At 52.2% G+C, this 17,808-nt stretch overlaps 1 protein-coding gene across 1 annotated transcript; it reads left to right on the top strand.

Moving 5' to 3' along the window:
• Positions 1-3,167: 3,167 nt before the first annotated feature.
• On the top strand, positions 3,168-4,946 carry zgc:194312 (uncharacterized protein LOC794943 homolog). The gene has a single exon (XM_063047571.1). It carries the CDS (start codon positions 3,700-3,702, stop codon positions 4,705-4,707), a length of 1,008 nt encoding a protein of 335 aa, XP_062903641.1. The 5' UTR covers positions 3,168-3,699; the 3' UTR covers positions 4,708-4,946.
• The last annotated feature ends 12,862 nt before the right edge of the window (positions 4,947-17,808 follow it).

Raw genomic sequence — 17,808 nt, forward strand, 5'->3', positions numbered from 1 at the left:
ATGTGTGGGCATCTCTGAGTCATGGCTAAAAAGAAGATCATAGTTGAGGGCTTAACGTCCAGACATACACATTGTAATGAAAGGACAGGCAGATAGGCTGAGGGGATTGGGTGGCTCAGTCAGTTAAAAAATTAAATGAAATCCTTAGAAACAACTGACATAGTATTGGAAGATGTAGTATCTTGTGGGTAGAATTAAGAAACTGAAAGGGTAAAAAGACCCTGATGGGAGCTATATACAGGCCTCTGAATAGTAGCCAGAATACGGGCCACAATTACAAGATGACTTTCTAGAGCAGCTTGTGTGAGCCCACTAAGAGAATGGCATTTCTGAGTGTTATGTAATGACCAGGATTTCACAAGGGAGCTTAAGGTAAAGGAACCCTTAGGAGACAGTGATCATAATATGATAGAATTCATACTACAGTTTGAAAAGGAGAAGCTAAAATCATATGTATCAGTGGAGTAAATGGAATTACAGAGGCATGAAAGAAGAACTGGCCAAAGTTGATTGGATTGGGACACTAACAGGGATGATGACAGAACAGCAATGACTCGAGTTTCTGGGATAAATTTGGAAGGCGCACGGGAAGACACATCCCAAAGATGAAGTACTTTAAGGGGAAGATAAGGCAACTACGTCTGACAAGGGAAGTTAAAGACAACATAAAAACAAAAGAGAGGGCATGTAATATTGCAAAAAATTAGTGGGAAGATGGGGGATTGAGAAGCTTTTAAAAACCAACAGAAGACAACTAAAAAAGAAGATGCAAATAGTTGTTTCAGATATATAGAGAGTAAAAGAGAGGTGAGAGTGGATACTGGACTGCTGGAAAATGACACTGGAGAGGTAGTGATGTAGGACAAAGAAATGACAGACAAAATTGATAAATATTTTGCATCAGACTTCACTGTAAAAGACACTACTAGGGGAATGCCAGAAATATGAGTGCATCGGGGCAGAAGTGAGTACTAAAAAGAAGGTGCTTGGGAAGCTGAAAAATCTGAAGATGGATAAGTCATCTGGATCAAATGGACTACACCCCAGGGTTCTAAAAGAAGGAGCTGAAGAGATTGTGGAGAAATTGGTTTCCATGGTTCTGGAGGACCAGCAGATAGCAAATATTATTCTGTTTTTTAACAAAGAGGGAGGCAAAAGAAAGAAAATTGTAGGCCAGTTAGCCTGACCTCAGTGGTTGGAAAGATGTTGGAGTCCATTATTAAGGATGAGGTTTTGGGGTACTTGGAGGCACATGATAAAATAGGCCAAAGTCAACATGGTTTTCTCAAGGGGAAATCTTTCTGAAATAAATCTGTTGGAACTCTTTGAAGAATTAACAGGCAAGATAGACAAATGAGAGTCAGTGGATATTGTTTATTTGGATTTCAGAATGCTTTTGACGAGGTCTTGAACATAAGGCTGCTTAAGAAGGTAAGAGCCCGTCGTATTACAGGAATGGATATAAGGTTGGCTGATTGGCAGGAGGTAAAATGTGGGAATAAAGGGGGCCTTTTCTGGTTGGCCAACTGTGACTAGAGATGTACCACGGGGGTAAGTGTTGGGACTGCCTCTTTTCATATTATATGTCAGTGATTTGGATGAAGGGGTTGTTGGCATTGTGGCCAAGTTCATGACTTCAGGCTGCCTGATGGGAGCTGCAAGAAGGTGCCTTGGCCTGGATGGTGGGGATCTTTGATGAAGGTCATTGGCTTCCTGAGGGAGTGCCTCCTGTAGATACTACTGTTGGGTATGCTCATGATTTATTGGTCTCCGAAGCTTCTTCTGTTCCTGTGCATTTGAATTGTCACGATGCAACTGGTTAGGATACTTCCATCAGTCCATCTGCAGAAGTTTGAGTGTTCATATAAGTTGGACTACTACAGCACTCTTCAGGTGCTTTGGCCCACAATGTTGTACTGACTGTCTAACCTATTCTAAAATCAATATAACCCTTCCCTCCTTCATAGTCCTCCAGTTTTATATCACCCATGTGCCTACCTAAGGATTTCATAAATGTCCCTAATGGACCTGCCTCTACCACCACCCTGGCAGGGTGTTCCATGCACCCACCACTCTGTGTAAAAAACCTACCTCTGACATCCCCCTTATGCTTTCCTCCAAGCATCTTTAAATTATGCCTCCTCATATTAGCCATTTCTGCCCTGGGAAAAAGTCTCTGTCTGTCCACCTCTTATGATACTATACACCTCTATCAAGTCACCTCTCGTTCTCCTTTGCTCCAAAGAGAAAAGCCCAAAACTATTCAACCTTTTATCATCAGTCATGCTCTCTAATCCAGGCAGCATTCAAGTGAATCTCCTCTGCATGGGCCAAACCTCCTTAACACCTGAAGAAAGAAAAGACTCTGGTGTGCCTTCCTTGTGGGTGCATCCGTGTGCTGGGCACACAGTAAATATTGTTCCTTTGTACTAAAAGAGCTTTAGAGATAATCCGGGAATTTATTGCCTCACATCAGCGGTGGGAAAGCCATGCGACAGGATCTACTCATATTTGGAAAAGCGAGTGCTTATTAGGAACAGTCAGCATGGCTTCAAAGCTGATTGAAATTTTTGAGGAGATGACAAAGATGACTGATAGAGGTAGGTTCAATTAGAAGAGTTTTTATTGTCATGCACACTGGAGTGAAGGGTAATTCCTTCTTCAGATGAAGCCACAACAGTAAATAATAACAAAAGAGCAATGTTGCGAGGATCAGGATGAATGGTAGAACAGTTTGTAGAATTGTAGAGCAGTCCAAAGTAATGCAAAAAGAAATGCTGAAGGGATGGTAACAGAATAACTGGGAATGCCAGTGTTCCCTGCTGTACCTGTGACTCTGTCTAAGGTGGTCAAAGTAAATTTATTATCTAAGCAGGTTTACATCACCAATAAATCTAGGGGTTCATGTTCTTGCAGGCATTTACAGGAAATAATGAAATACTATAGAATTTATGAAAGACTATACCCTAATAAATGTGCAAAGGACAGAATTTGCAAATATATAAGTAATACTGAGAACATGAGTTGTAGAGTCCTTGAAAATGAGTCTGTAGGTTGTGGAATCAGTCAGTGTTGAGGCCTGTGAAATTATCCACGCCAGTCTGGGAACCTTATATCTCTAAGGTAATAACTGTTCCTAAAACTGGTGGTGTGGGACCTAAGCATCCTGTACCTCCTGTCCGATGGTGGCAGCGAGAAGAGAGTAAGGCCTGGATGGTGAGGGTCATTGACAACGGGTGTTGCTTTCTCGTTGCAGTTCTCCTTGTTGATGTCCTCACCGGCGGGTGAGGGGTTTGCCTGGGCCGCATCCATTACTTTCTGTAGACTTTTCCGTTCCTGGACATTAGTCCCATTTGACCGCGTTTGGCCCACACTCATCTAATCCTTTCCCATCTACAGGCTTGTCCAATCGTATTGGCGGTGGATTTTGATAACATCCCCAGGAGGACTCGTTGGTAATTTTTAGCCTGTTTCAAACTGGTGGGCGTAACGAGCGGAAACCTTCTGGTTAACATTGTGAGCGAAACCAGCTCGCCTGCTGGCAAGGCACTTGAAGTGTTAATACTCGTCTTAAACTTGCTGTTGTGTGGTTTCTGTCACAGAGCGGAAGCGCGCGTGAGAGAGAGAGAGAGAGAGAGAGAAGGGGACCTGAAGCCGGGAGGGAGACTCTGATGTTCGGTCTCTGGGGCTCGGCTGACGATGAACGTGTCGGGGAACTGCTCGGGCGCTGAGGAGCACCTGGTGGAGGTGCGTGTCTTCGCCTCTGTCGCCTCCTTCGTTCTCCTGGCTTTCTTCAACCTGGTGATTAACTCCACCATCCTGAGCGAGGACCGCCTGCGCTCGCAGGCCCGCTTCGTTTTACTGCTCCATCTCCTACTCTCCGGGGTTGTCTATTTCGGCCTGAGCAGCTCCTTCTACTTGCTGACCTACATGCGCGCCGCCGTCTCCGCGTCCTGGTGCCTAGCACTGTTGCTCGCCCTCATGGTCAGCGGCTCCTCCATCCTGCTGACCCTAACCCTGATGGCCGTCGACCGCTACTTGGCCATCTGTCACCCGCTCAAGTACAGCGCCTTCTGCGCCCGCCACTCGGTCTGGTTCCTCTGCCCGCTCATCTGGTTCTGCTCATCGGTGATCCCGCTCATCCTCGTGTGCCAGCAGGTGGGTCCCCGGGCGCAGCAGGGGCCGGGGCCGGGACCGGCTAAGCGCTGCTCGTCCTCGCACCTCGCCTCCAGCCACAACATGAAACAGACATCGAAGATCCTGCTGATAGGAGTCTGCACCCTCCTCATTCTCTTCAGCTACCTCAAGATCCTGGCGGAGAGCTGGCGCATCGGGACGCTGAACAGGCGCAACCGGCGCGCCCGCAGTACCATCCTGATGCACGGCGTGCAGCTGTCGGTCTATATCATCCCCACCTTCATCACCTTCTTCCTGCAGGTGTTGGCGCAAGCGGGCAAGCTGGACCAGTGCACCAGGGCTCGCTTCGAGGTGGCCAACTTCGCCTTCTTCAGCCTGGCTCAGTGCATCAGCCCCGTCATCTACGGCCTGCGGAAGGAGGAACTGTGGGATCTCCTGTGCCACAAGTACCCCTGCCTTCACTGGGACTTTAAGCGGCTGCTTGAGGGGTTGGTGGGCGTCAGCGGCTGCCTGCGGGGCCCGAGCTGTCTATCGCGGCGTCCACCTCCCCCCGCTGATGCGCCCTGGTGAACCAGGCGAATACGCCGGACCTGCACCTTGTAAGACCCCGCTACCGACCCTCCGCATCTTCCTCGGGAAATCTGAGTTGGGGCACAAGGCGAGGGGTGGGGACCCTAGCGACTTTTCCGGGCGTGGAGAGCCGATACACCTGCCCCTTCTGGTTTAGTTTATCCAGAAACTGTCATACCAAAGGCTTGATTTAAACACTTATGAACAGGATTACAGTCCGGCACAGTTGTGCTGAAAAACAGAACACTCTAACCGCGCTGTCACAGTCATCCCGAATGTCTTCTCCCTCGCTGCTCGGCTGCCTGGAACTTCAAGCAGAACGCCAGCTCGGGGTAGGGACAATGCTGTTTTGAGTTTCCGCACAGGCGCGGGACCAAAGTAATTGTGTCCATATGGGGAATCTATCGAGTGCTTCCTCCCAGTGAACTGCGATTTTTGGGATGTTTTATTTTCGTTTTATGGCGCCCAAGCTTCAAATAAACCCCACGCCTCACCATGGGAATATTAAAGTGGTACGGACAGTTCCAGAGGAGGAATGGCGCGGGAAGGTAGATGCCCTCAAGACTTGTAAAGACTGCGATCTGGGCTGGAGGGAGGCGGCCCAACATTCATTGCCAGGACCAGACCGAATCTTCACTGGGACCTCAAATGGCCGCCATGTGGGACAGTAGTGTTTGTTTGGATTGGCTCCTTCGGCCACAGACCGAGTGAGGAAGGATTGGGAGGGACCCTAAACCACCGTGGAAGTTAAATCATGTCGCTGAACCGCGCCAGCTGCTAATTTATTTCGAGATGAATTTTAAGTCTTGTCTAAACTGTGGCCTGGCGCCTGTAGAGAGAGAGAGAGTTTGTGGTGTTTTCTAATTAAAGTAAGTGTTAATTTTTAGCCCTTGTTGTGGTACATGTTTGGTTGGCATGGGTCAATTGGTTTCTTCATCCATCTGTCTGCGTATAAACACTGGCCACTGGCTACTGTGTGTAACCAGCTCCACAAACCTACAGCTGCAGGAAATCCAGAGCCACATACAAAATGCTGGAGGAGCATCAGCAAGTCAAGAAGCATCTATGGGGGAGGTGGTGGGGGGGGGGTGGAAATAAACAGTTGACTCTTTATCTTTTCCATAGATGCTGCATGACCTGCTAAGATCCTCCATCGTTTCGTGTGTGTTGTCTGAAGTCTCCAGGAGACTGCGAATGAAACCCAGCACAAAAGGAGATTCTAGGAGAGGCGGAGAGAGGGGAAAGGAGAGAGAGGACTGTCTGAGAAATTCTGGATCATGGTGCCAGAGGGATGGGGATGAGGAGGGGGTGGGAATGAGTGGAGATCCTAAAGCAGGGCCTGAATTCCTCAAGTGAGTCCGGTGGGCGGAGGGGAGTTTGAAAACCTCAGAACCGTGGCAACAGAACTTCCATCATTTCTGTGGTTAACTTTATCCCTCCCTCCCATACAGACACTCTTCCTCGACCCATATACCCTCCCTCATCCATCCTCGTCCCTTTCCTTTCCCTCCGCCCGACCACCCAGCCTCCCCCTTCCCTCACTTTCCCCGTCCCACACACCCTCCCCAGTCTACACACCGTCCCTCACTCTCAAAATCTGTCCGCTGGTTTGGTTTTGAAAGGACCCCCGGGCGCAGCTTGTAACCTGCAACAATCCCCTGATGTTCATCCCTCCCCCTCCCACCGGAGTATATATCGGGATCACTGACACAAGGCGGGAACTCCCTGTAGCTCGAGCTGCGGAGGTTGATCTGGAAGAAAAAGAGGTTCCAGTCCGGGCCGAACGGAACGAGTTCAGAGGAAGTATTTCTGCAAATTTAGCAGAAGATATAAATAGCTAGTCATCTGTTTTATATTAACTTTCAAAACGTTTCCCTTCTCACCGGCCAGTACTCCAAGCATTAACTCTGGGCCATTGGGCCCATCCAACTCGTTCTGTCTCACTGGGGTTCCTCCCTGCTTCACCTGGGCTTTGTTGTTAAACCACAGCACCCTTTCACCCCAGGACCGCCTCGCCAGGGGGATGTCACTTCACCCGGGGATCAGTTGTGGGGGTGGGGGGTGTCAGGGAGCATCAGCTGAAGTTTCGCCCAAAGTCTCAGGGCCATTGAAGAACTTGAGGCAGAATTAGTGACGTGAGGACCGGCCAATCAAGGGCATTTGAGGTGAAAATAGGAGGGTTCCCAGTGCTGATTGACGGCCAGTACTGCTCCTCCCACTGTGTAACCCTCCTTCAGTTCTGCCCCTGCCACAGTGTGACCCCCCCTTCAGTTCTGCCCCTTTCTAATCACCCCTCCCTTTCCAAAGTGTGTTACAGAAGCACTGTCGTCTCCTACTCAGGCAGCTCCTCCTGAACCCCCCACCTCTCCCCCCCCGCCCCGTTTATCTGGCCGTTCTATCACTGGGTCCACCCTGGGCCCCCTTCCCTCTCAGCACTGTGGGAGCACCTTCCCTAAAACTTACCATCGCCTCCTCGACGGGCTGAAGATCCTGACATTGCCGACATCTTGGGAAACATCAGAAGGGGCGCGAGTGATGGCAGAGAATTCCACCCCCCCCCGGCCCCCAGGAAACCTCCACTGGTTCAGAGCTGGGAATAGGAATTTGTTATTGGACACGGTGCGATGATGGACTCAATATTTTTTTTTACCGATAAGCTCAAAGTTAACTTTTTATAACCGTGTTAATGAAACTGCCCTGACTGGGATCTGAATCAACTTTCTTGGGGTAACTTTCTCGCTGGATTCACCAACTGGAGGTGATCAATGCAAGATTCTGACCGTGCATTCCCAATGGGCAGTTGTTTCCCAGGCATTCCCGATAAAAAAAAGTGTCCGATCGAAACCTCTCCCCTCAAAACCTCTTCCAGAGACCGCCGAAACCTTCTGTCGGACAAGACTTGTCCTGCACTTGGGAGATATTTAAGGGAATGTTTCCACGCATTGGGCTGTTCCACTTAGCCAAATACAGGTGGGCGGTCAAATACTAATTGAACGTGAACTTGAACTTGAATGGAGGTGAAGTTCGCGGGAGCATCTTCACCACGTGACGAGTTTCCGAGGAGGAATGGGGGGAGTTCACACTGGGAGAGCTGGTAAGTGGGCTGAAAGTCAAGGATTTGCAAGGTTGCAGACAGATGTATAGAAGGGTCTCGGCCTGAAACGTCGACTGCGCCTCTTCCTATAGATGCTGCTTGGCCTGCTGCGTTCACCAGCAACTTTGATGTATGTTGCTTGAATTTCCAGCATCTGCAGAATTCCTGTTGTATAGAAGCAGGATTGTTTCACCTAGAGCTAGTACAGGGATGGACCAAATGGCCTCTTTCTATGCAGCAACTCTTCTGCAGCTTTTGAAATGTTTCCATTTGCAATACAAGAATACGAAAAAGTACAGAGATACACAGCAAGTCAAGCAGCATTGGTAGAGAAAGAAGCTGAGCTGGCACAATCACCTTTTACGAGAATTTACTGAATCCATGCCCACTTTGGTTTGGACCACCTCCATATTATCTCCACTTAATCAGAGCTCAGCCTTCACTTGGTGGACCCTCTGTTCCAGGTGATTACATATGGCAGAAAGGACACTTGGCCCATCAGCCTGTGCTGGCTCTTTGGCAGACACCCTTGGACAGGAGCAGAACTGTGTGGGTGTGGAGGAGGAGGGGTCAGTTGGGATGGTGAAAAAAACAGCAGGTTTTGTGGTCAAGAAAGCGATGTGCTTTCCTTTATTAGTCGAGCCACTGAGCTCAGGAGTCAGGAAGTTATGTTACAGCTCTATAGAAAACAGAGCACTGCAGTACAGTACAGGCCCTTCGGTCCTCAATGTTGTGCCAACCCTTTAACCATTCAAACTAACCGCTCCCTCCCACATGCCCCTGCATCTTTCTATCATCCATATACCTATCAAAGAGTTCCTTAAGTGTCCCTAATGTATCTGCCTGTACAACCACCTGGCAGCGTGTTCCATCTGCTCACCAAGCTCTGTGGGGAATAAAACCGACCTCTGATATTCCCCTATACTTTCCTCCAATCACATTAAAATTATGCCCCCTCATATTAGAGAGAGGGCATAATTTACATTTCACTGCCAACCTGGGAAGAAAGTCGCTGGCTGTCCACTCCATTAGTGCCTCTTGTACCCCTCTGTCAAATCGCCTCTCAATCTACTTTGCTCTGAAGAGAAAAGCCTTTCATCATTGGACACACTCTCTAATCCAGGCAGCATTCTGGTAAATCTCCTCTGCACCCTCTCTAAAGCTTCCACATCCTTCCTATAATGGGGTGACCAGAACTGAACATTATACTCCAAGTGTGGTCTAACCAGAGTTTTATAGACCTGCAACATTACCTCATGGTTTTTGAAATCAATCCCCCAACTAATGAAGGCCAACACACCATGCACCTTCTTACCCACCCTGCCTGGAAACATTGAGGAATCTAAGGGCTTGTGGACCATTAGATCTCTCTGTTCCAATTATAAATTTTGCTTGGACTGCATCTGGGAATTGCATTCACTTCACGCCCGATTACTGGAGAGGATCAGAAGAGTATTACAGTGATGCTGCCTGGATTCAGAGGATGTGTGCTAAAGGGAGAGGTTGGACAAACTAGGGTAATGCACAATCTGCTGGAGGAACTCAGCAGGTCAGGCAGCATCTGTGGGGGTGAAATTTGATGCAGAGTCTCAACTTGAAGCGTCGGCAGCTCCCTTCCTCCCAGAGATGCTGCTCGAACCCCTGAGTTCCTCCAGCAGACTGTGAGTTCGTCCAGCAGACTGTAGTCCAGCAGACTGTGAGTTCGTCCAGCAGACTGTAGTCCAGCAGATTGTGTGTTAGTCCAGCAGACTGTGTGTTAGTCCAGCAGACCGTGTGTTGGTCCAGCAGACTGTGAGTTCCTCCAGCAGACCGTGTGTTAAACCAGCAGATTGTGTGTTCGTCCAGCAGACCGTGTGTTCGTCCAGCAGACTGTGTGTTAGTCCAGATTTCAGCATCAGGCGTCTCCTGCGTCTCATGAGTGCAAAGTTGGGGTGTTTTCTCTGGAGTGGTGGAGATTGGGGGGAGACCTGACAGAGGTTTACAGGATTACAGGAGGGCAGACGGTCAATATCTTTCCCCAGAAGGTTGAGATGTCTAAGACCAGAGGGCAGGCATTTAAGGTGAGGCAGGGTTAGATGTGAGGGGCACGGTTTTTTTTACACAGAGAGCGGTGGGGGCAAGCAATGCGCTGCTGGGAGCGGTGGTGGAGGCGGATGTGCTAGAAGCTCTTAGATGGGCGCATAAGGGAGCTAGAGCTTTACTCTTTGGCGAGAAGGAGGATGAGATATACAAGATAATAAGAGGAATAGATAGAGTGGATAGCCAGTGCCTCGTCCCCAGGGCACCATTGCTCAATATAGGGAGACATGGCTTTAAGATAAGGGGTGGGAAGTTCAAGGGGGATATTAGAGGAAGGTTTTTTTTTACTCAGTGAGTGGTTGGTGTGTGGAAAGCACTGCCTGAGTCAGTGGTGGAGGCAGATACAATAGTGAAATTTAAGAGACTACTAGACAAGTATATGGAGGAATTTAAGGTGGGGGGTTATATGGGAGGCAGGGTTTGAGGATCGGCACAACATCGTGGGCCGAAGGGCCTGTACTGTGCTGTACTCTTCTATGTCTATATAAATGAGTGTGCAGAGAATAGACATTGTGTACACAGAAGGGAAGAAATAGTCGATGTTTCAGGCCGAAACCCCTCAATAGGACTGGAAAGGAAGGGAGCAGAAGCCTTTATCCTCAAAATTTCCAGCATCAGCACAATCTTTTGAATCTCCGCGAAATTTGTTGTTTTGCGGCAGCAGCGCAGTGCAGACATACAATTACTATAAATTACGCACACAAAAAAAGACAGTTTAAAAAAAAGGGGGCGGGAAGTAACGAAATTGAGTTCATGGGTTTCACGAGTCGTTCAGAAATCTGATGGTGGGCGGCAGGGGATAGAGGCTGTTCCTGCCTCCTGGATTGAGATTTAGACTGAGAAGGAAGGTGCTGTCAGGAATCAGAAACTGACCTTGGTTTATTGGTGATAAATCAAGTACAGGACACCGAGAGCCAGCGCTGCGGCGGAGTTTGGGAGATGATTGTGTTTAACCGAGCGCCCGAGGGAATAGGATTGGTTCGCCGGCCGGCGCTGGGAGTTTGGCGGAGCTTAATCATCTTGTTCTATTTCGGGGTTGTGGTGGGCCTGAGCTGCCGGCTGCTGTTCTCACGGGGATTCCAAAGCCACTGACACCAGATGCACTGACTGTGGTTTCACAGCCCCTTCTCTGCGTGGGCCGCCTTCAGGGAGAAGTTCGCAATAATTGTACCGTGGGATTGTGGCTCTGGGAACCGCGAAGGCCATGACTGTATAACAACGTGCCAGAGGAACTGCCGCTCTGGACCTGAGACGTCGACAACTCCTACACAGACGTTGCACGATCTGCTGAGCAGATGGATACAGTCCATAAGTCCTTGGCGACCACCGTACCCACTCAGCTAGTCCCATTCTCCCGTATTTGCCCATCTCTCTCTAAATCAGGGGTCCACGGACCCATTACTTTGGTCCACGGCATAAAAAAGGCTGGGATACCCCGCAGCCCTGCCCCTCCATGAAACGATCCAAGTGCTTTTCAAATGCTACTATCGTACCTGCCTCACCCAGTTCCTCCGACAGCTCGTTCCAGGTACTCACCACACTCTGCGTGAAGAAGATCTCCCTCAACTCCCTTTTAAATCTTTCCCCTCTTGCCCGAAAACTGTGCCCCTTGGCTTTCCCCGGGGAAAATATTGTTAAAGATTAGCTTTTAATTTGCCATGGAAACAGGTAGTGAAATGCATCGTTTGCAGCGAGTGTCGCCACGCTTCTGGCGCCAACATAGCCTGCCCGCAACTTCCTAACCCTGACCCGTACGTCTTTGTAATGTGGGAAGAAACCGGAGCACCGGGAGAAAACCCACGTGACCAGGAAGAGACTGTACAACCTCCTTACAGACGGCGGCGGGAACTGAACCTGAGTTGGCAATTGCTAACCGCCATGGAGAGAGGCTGAGCAGGTCGGGACTGTTTTCACCGGCATGAGGGGTGACCTTATAGAGGCGTACGGAATTATGAGGGGCACAGATGGGGTGAATGTACATAGTCTAGTTCCCTGCATTTGGGAAATCAAGAACTGGAGGGCACAGGTTTAAAGTGGGAGGGTGGGGGAAGGAGGAAATTCTTTTGGGACCCGAGGGGAAACATTTTCACCAAGAGGAGGGTCAGCATCTGGAACGAGCTGGCAGCAGAAGTGTTTGAGGCAGGTACTTTACCAACATTTTAAACAAGTTCTTGGACAGGTACACGGATATAGGTAAGGGTTTACAGGATTATCGGCCAAACTCCGGCAAATGGGATGAGTTTAAATGGGAATCTTAGCCAGTATGTATCAACTGGTCTGAAGGGCCTGTTTCATTCATATGTGACTTAATGCTTTACATAAGCATTAAAACAGTCTTTGAGCAAGTAAGGAGTGTAAGACTTTAGGGGGAAGTCAGGAGGGCAAAAAACAAACCTAAGCTAGCAGCAACCACGGTGCAGGAGAAACTCAGCAAGTCAGGCAGCATCTACAGAGGGAGATGGACAGACAAAGTTTTGAAGTTGAGATCCTTCGTCTGGATGGAAAGTGTAGGGGGAAGCTGTCCGTGGATAAACAGGGGTGGCGATCTAAGGGGGATGGGCAGGTGGAGGAGGAGAGAGTTGGCATGGCAACAGAAATTGGGGGACGGGGCAACAAGGGAATTGGAATTGGTTTATTAGTGTCACATGTACTGAGATACAGTGAAAAACTTGTCTTGCATACTGTTCATACAGATCAGATCATTACACAATACACTGAGATGGAACAAGGTAAAACAGTAACAATGCAGAATAAAGTGAAGGAAAACAATAATGTGCAAGATCGTAACAAAGTAGGTTGTCAGGTCAAGAATCCATCTCATCACACAAGGTAAGAATTGAAGCCTGATAACAGTGGGACAGAAGCTGTGTCTGAGCCTGGTGGTCTGTGATTTCAGGCTTTTTTAACTTCTGCCTGATGGCAGAGGGGAGAAGAGAGAATGTCTTTGAAAATGATGCTTTACCTAGGCAACGAGACAGAATCAACAGAGCGGATGCTTTTTCCTGTGATGTGCTGAGTTGTGATGCATCTGGATAGGATGCTTTGCAGGGCATTGATAAGAATTGGTGAAAGTCGATGGAAGCAGAGGTGTTGGTGAGTTTCCTTGGCTGTGGCATCTATGTGGTTAGGCCATGAAAGGCTCCTGGCCGTGTTCACTCCAAGGAATGAATTTGAAGCCGTCAACCTTCTCAACCTCAGCACCATTGAGGAATGTGAATGGACTGCAGATGTTGGGATCTGATAGGAGAGGAAGATGGAGAGTGGAATCGAGGAAGGGGGCTTGGGGGGGCAGATGGAGCAGGGGTAGACGAGGGAAAGAAGCAGGGTTGGGTAAGTGTAGGAGGAATGGGATGGATGGGGGAGGGAGAGGGGGGAAGGAGAGAGAAACAAAAACAAAGGAGTTGGGGGGGGGCAGTTGATTTGTTCATGCTGTCCGGTGTGGACCACCAAGGGAGAATAGGAGGTGTGGGTCATTTGATTTCCATTCTGCCTCACCTCAGAAGATCGGATAAAGAGGAATCAGGAAATTCGTACAATAACTAGGAAAATAATAGGTCCCCTTAAGCATGAATGTGATTATCTACATGTAGAGCCACAAGAGGTATTAAATCATAACACCAGAGATTCTGCAGATGCTGGAAATCCAAAGAAACACACAAAAAAATGCTGGAAGAACTCAGCAAGACAGGCAGCACCAATGGAGGGAAATGAACAGAACATTTCCATAGATGCTGCCTGACGTGGTGAGTTCCTCCAGCATTTTGAGTGTGTTGATGACAATTTCCTCCTCTGTATTAACTGCAGAGAAGGCCACGGAAGTGTGGGAATTTATAGAACATGACAGCACAGTACAGGCCCTTCAGCCCACAATGTTTTGCCTACCTTTTAACCTACTCCACGATCATCTAAGCCTTCCCTGGGTACAAGTCTCTGTATGCCCACTCGATCTATGCCTCATCATAATGTACACCTCAATCAAGCAGCCTCTCATCCTCCTTCGCCCACAGAAAAAGAACCCTGGCTCGCTCGGTCTTTCCTCACAAGACTTGCTCTCTAATCCAAGACAGCATGCTGGTAAATCTTCTCTGCACCCTCCAGACCCTACACTCCTCCCATCTCCGGTCCTGCCACCCCTGCTTGTAACCTAGGTAGAGTCTGGGCTACAGATTGTTGGCACTGTCTACAAGTGAAGAGGAGCCCCCTCGTGCAGTACTGAGTTCCTGCAGCCTCTGAGACACCCCCCCCCCACTATGAGGAAGGAGAAAGAGGGAGAGGTGGGGGGAGAGGGGGAGGGGGAGAGAGGAGAGGGGGAGAGAGGAGAGGGAGGAGAGGGGGAGGGGGAGAGAGGAGGAGGGGAGGGGGGAGGGGGAGGGGGAGAGAGAGAGGGGAGGGGGAGAGAGAGGGAGGGGAGGGGAGAGGGAGGGAAGGGGGAGAGGGAGAGAGGGGAGGGGGAGAGAGGGGAGGGGGAGAGAGGGGAGGGGGAGGAGAGAGGAGAGGGGGAGAGAGGAGGGGGGAGAGAGAGGAGAAAAGGGGAGAGAGGGGAGGGAGAGAGGAGGGGACAGAGAGGGGAGGGGGAGAGAGAGGGGAGGGGGAGAGAGGGGAGGGGGAGAGAGGGGAGGGGGAGAGGGGGGAGAGAGGGGAGAGAGAGGAGGGGAGAGAGAGGAGAGGGGGAGAGGGGGGAGAGGGGAGAGGGGGAGAGAGGGGAGAGGGGAGGGGAGGGGGAGAGAGGGGAGGGGGGAGAGGGAGGAGGAGGGAGAGAGAGGGGGAGAGAGGGGGAGAGAGGGGGAGAGAGGGGGGAGAGAGAGGGGGAGAGAGGGGGGGAGAGAGGGGGGGAGAGAGGGGGGGAGAGAGGGGGGGAGAGAGAGAGGGGGGAGAGAGAGAGGAGGGGGAGAGAGAGGAGAGGGAGAGAGAGAGGAGAGGGAGAGAGAGAGGAGAGGGGGAGAGAGAGGAGAGGAGGGGGAGAGAGGAGAGAAGGGGAGGGAGAGAGGAGGGGACAGAGGGGAAGGGTGAGAGAGAGGGAGGGGAGGGGGAGAGGGAGGGGAGGGGAAGGGAGGAGAGAGGGAAAGCAGGAGAAGGGAGGAGGAGAAGAAAAGGGAAAGGGGAGAGATACAATTAAAGGAGATACGAACATGGACGCCCACGGCACAGAACTGCGAGCTCAGCACTGCCAACACCACCTGCGACCCACGTGAGGCAGTCGGGGGCGGGGGTGAGCGGTGGAAATACCCATCTCCAGAATGGCACGGCTTGGCTCTCCGTCTCTTCTGCCGCTCCACATGCCTCTCCATTCTTACCCATTCTCTCCTTTCCGTCCACTCCCTGTCACCCTACTCGTCTATATCTTACCACCCGGCCTTTCCTTCCCCTTTTGTATATCCCATCCCACCTTTCTAGCCCTCCCCCCATCAACCCACCATCCCTTCCCCTCCTTCACCTCCTCCAGTCAACCTACCTCCCTCTCTCAGGAAGTGAGATATGGGGATTTATGAGACAAAGGGGAGGGTGGGTTGTGAGTTGTGGGGAGGGTACACTGCAGAGAGGGAAAGAGCGAGAGAATGAGAGGAGGGGAGGGGTGGAGAAGAGGGAAAGAGCTAGAGAATGAGGGGAGGGGAAGAGGGAGAGGGAGGGGGAGAGGGAAAGAGCTGGAGAAGTGAAGGAGGAGAGGGGGAGAGGGAGGAGAAGGGAAGAGGGAGAGGAGGAGGAGAGGGGAAGAGGGGAAGAGGAGGAGAGGGGAAAAGGAGGAGAGGGGAAGAGGGGAGAAGGAGGAGAGGGGAAGAGGGGAGAAGGAGGAGAGGGGGAGAGGGGGAGGAGAGGGGGTGGAGGAGAGAGGGTGGTGGAGGGGAGGGGGAGGGGTGGAGGGGAGAGGGGAGGAGGGGAAAGGGGGTGGGGGAGGAGGGGAGGGGGAAGGGGTGGAAGAGAGAGGGGAGAGGGGGAGGGGTGGAGGGAGAAGGGGGAGAGGGGGAGAGGGGGAGAAGGAGAAGGGGAGGGGGGAGAGAGGGAGAGAGAGAGAAGGGGTAGAGGGGGGCAGAGGAGTGGGGAGAGGGGGAAAAGGAGGAGAGGGAGATGGGGAGTGGGGGAGAGGAGAGAAGGGAGAGGAGAGAAGGGAGGGGAGAGGGGGGAGGGAGAAGGGGAGAGGGGGAGAAGGGGTAGAGGGGGATGGGGGAGGGGGAGAAGGGGTAGAGGGGGATGGAGGAGCGGGGAGAGGGGGAAAATGAGGAGGGGGTGATGGGGAGTGGGGGAGAGGGGAGGGGGAGGAGGGGAGGGGGAGAGGGGAGGGGGAGGAGGGGAGGGGGAGAGGGAGGAGGGGAGGGGGAGAGGAAGGAGGAGGGGAGAGGGGATGGGGAGGAGCGGAGAGACGGGGTGAAGGGGGAGATGGGGAGGGGGAGAAAGGGGAAGGGGAGAAGGGGGGAGAGAGGGGAAGGGGAGAGAGGGGAAGGGGAGAGAGGGGAAGGGGAGAGAGGGGAAGGGGAGAGAGGGGGGGAGAGAGGGGAAGGGGAGAGGGGAGCGGGAGAGGGGAGGGGGAGAGAAGGGAGAGGGGGAGGAGGGGAGAAGGAGGAGAGGGGAGAGGTTAGGAGGAGGAGAGGGGGAGAATGAGGAGGGTGGAGAGTGGGATAGAGGGGAGAGGGGACAGGGAGAGAGCGGAGGAGAGGGAAGAGGGGGAGAAGAATGAGAGGGGGAGAAGGACGAGAGGGGGAGAAGGGGGAGAAGGAGAAGAGGGGGAGAGGGGAGGAGGAGAGGGGGAGAGGGGAGGAGGAGAGGGGGAGAGGGGAGGAGGAGGAGATGAGGAGGGGGAGATGAGGAGAGGGAGGGGGAGGAGGAGAGGGGGAGAATGAGGAGGGGGAGAGGGGATATAGGGGGAGATGTGCAGAGAGGCAGAGTAGGGGTAGGAGGGGAGAGGGGAGGAAGGGGTAGAGGGGGGAAGGAGGAGCGGGGAGAGGGAAAAGGAGGGGGGAGATGAGTGGGGAGAGGGGGAGGAGGAGGAGGGTTAGAGGGGAGAAGGGGATAGAGGGGTAGGAGGGGAGGGGAAGGGGAGAGAGGGGGAGGAGAGGAAGGAGGAGGGGGAGAGGGGAGATGGGGAGAAGAAAGGGGGAGAAGGGGAGAGGGCAGAAGGGTCTGAAGCGGAAAGGAGGAGCGGGGTGAGGGGGAAAAGGAGGAGGGGGAGATGGGAAGTGGGTGAGAGGGGAGGAGGAGGAGAGGGAGAGGGGAGAATGAGGAGGGGGAGGGGGAAATGAGGGGAGAGGGGAGAAGGAGGGGAGAGGAGGAGAGGGGAAAAGGAGGAGAGGGGAGAGGGGGAGAAGGAGGAGGGGGAGAGAGGGAGAAGGAAGGGGGGAGGAGGAGGAGAGGGGAAAAGGAGGAGAGGGGAGAGGAGGAGGAGAGGGGAGAGGAGGAGAGGGGAGAGGAGGAGAGGGGAGAGGAGGAGAGGGGAGAGGGGAAGAAGGAGGAGAGGGGAGAGGGGGAGAAGGAGGAGAGGGGAGAGGGGGAGAAGGAGGAGAGGGGAGAGGGGGAGAAGGAGGAGAGGGGAGAGGGGGAGAAGGAGGAGGGGAGAGGGGAGGAGGAGGAGAGGGGAGAGGGGGAGGAGGAGGAGAGGGGAGGAGGAGGAGAGGGGAGGAGGAGGAGAGGGGAGAAGGAGGAGAGGGGAGGAGGAGGAGAGGGGAGGAGGAGGAGAGGGGAGGAGGAGGAGAGGAGGAGGAGTGGGGAAAAGGAGGAGAGGGGAGAGGGGGGGGTAGAGGGGTAGGGAATGCGAACATGAATGCCAACAGCACAGATCTGCGAGCTCATCACTGTCGACATCTCCTGCGAGTGCGACCCCCGTGAGGCCCAGACTCAGCAGTCGGGGGCGGGGTGAATGGTGGAAATATCCGTCTCCAGAATGGCACAGTGTGCCTCACCATCTCTTCTGCCCTTCCCTACGCACCCTTCCTTCCTCC

The sequence above is a fragment of the Mobula hypostoma genome, chromosome 5 (genome assembly GCF_963921235.1).
Source record: "Mobula hypostoma chromosome 5, sMobHyp1.1, whole genome shotgun sequence".
In the NCBI taxonomy this organism is placed as follows: domain Eukaryota; kingdom Metazoa; phylum Chordata; class Chondrichthyes; order Myliobatiformes; family Myliobatidae; genus Mobula; species Mobula hypostoma.

Excerpts from the sequence above, each read along its gene's own strand:
- zgc:194312 (XM_063047571.1), top strand. The coding sequence starts at position 3,700 with ATGAACGTGTCGGGGAACTGCTCGGGCGCTGAGGAGCACCTGGTGGAG.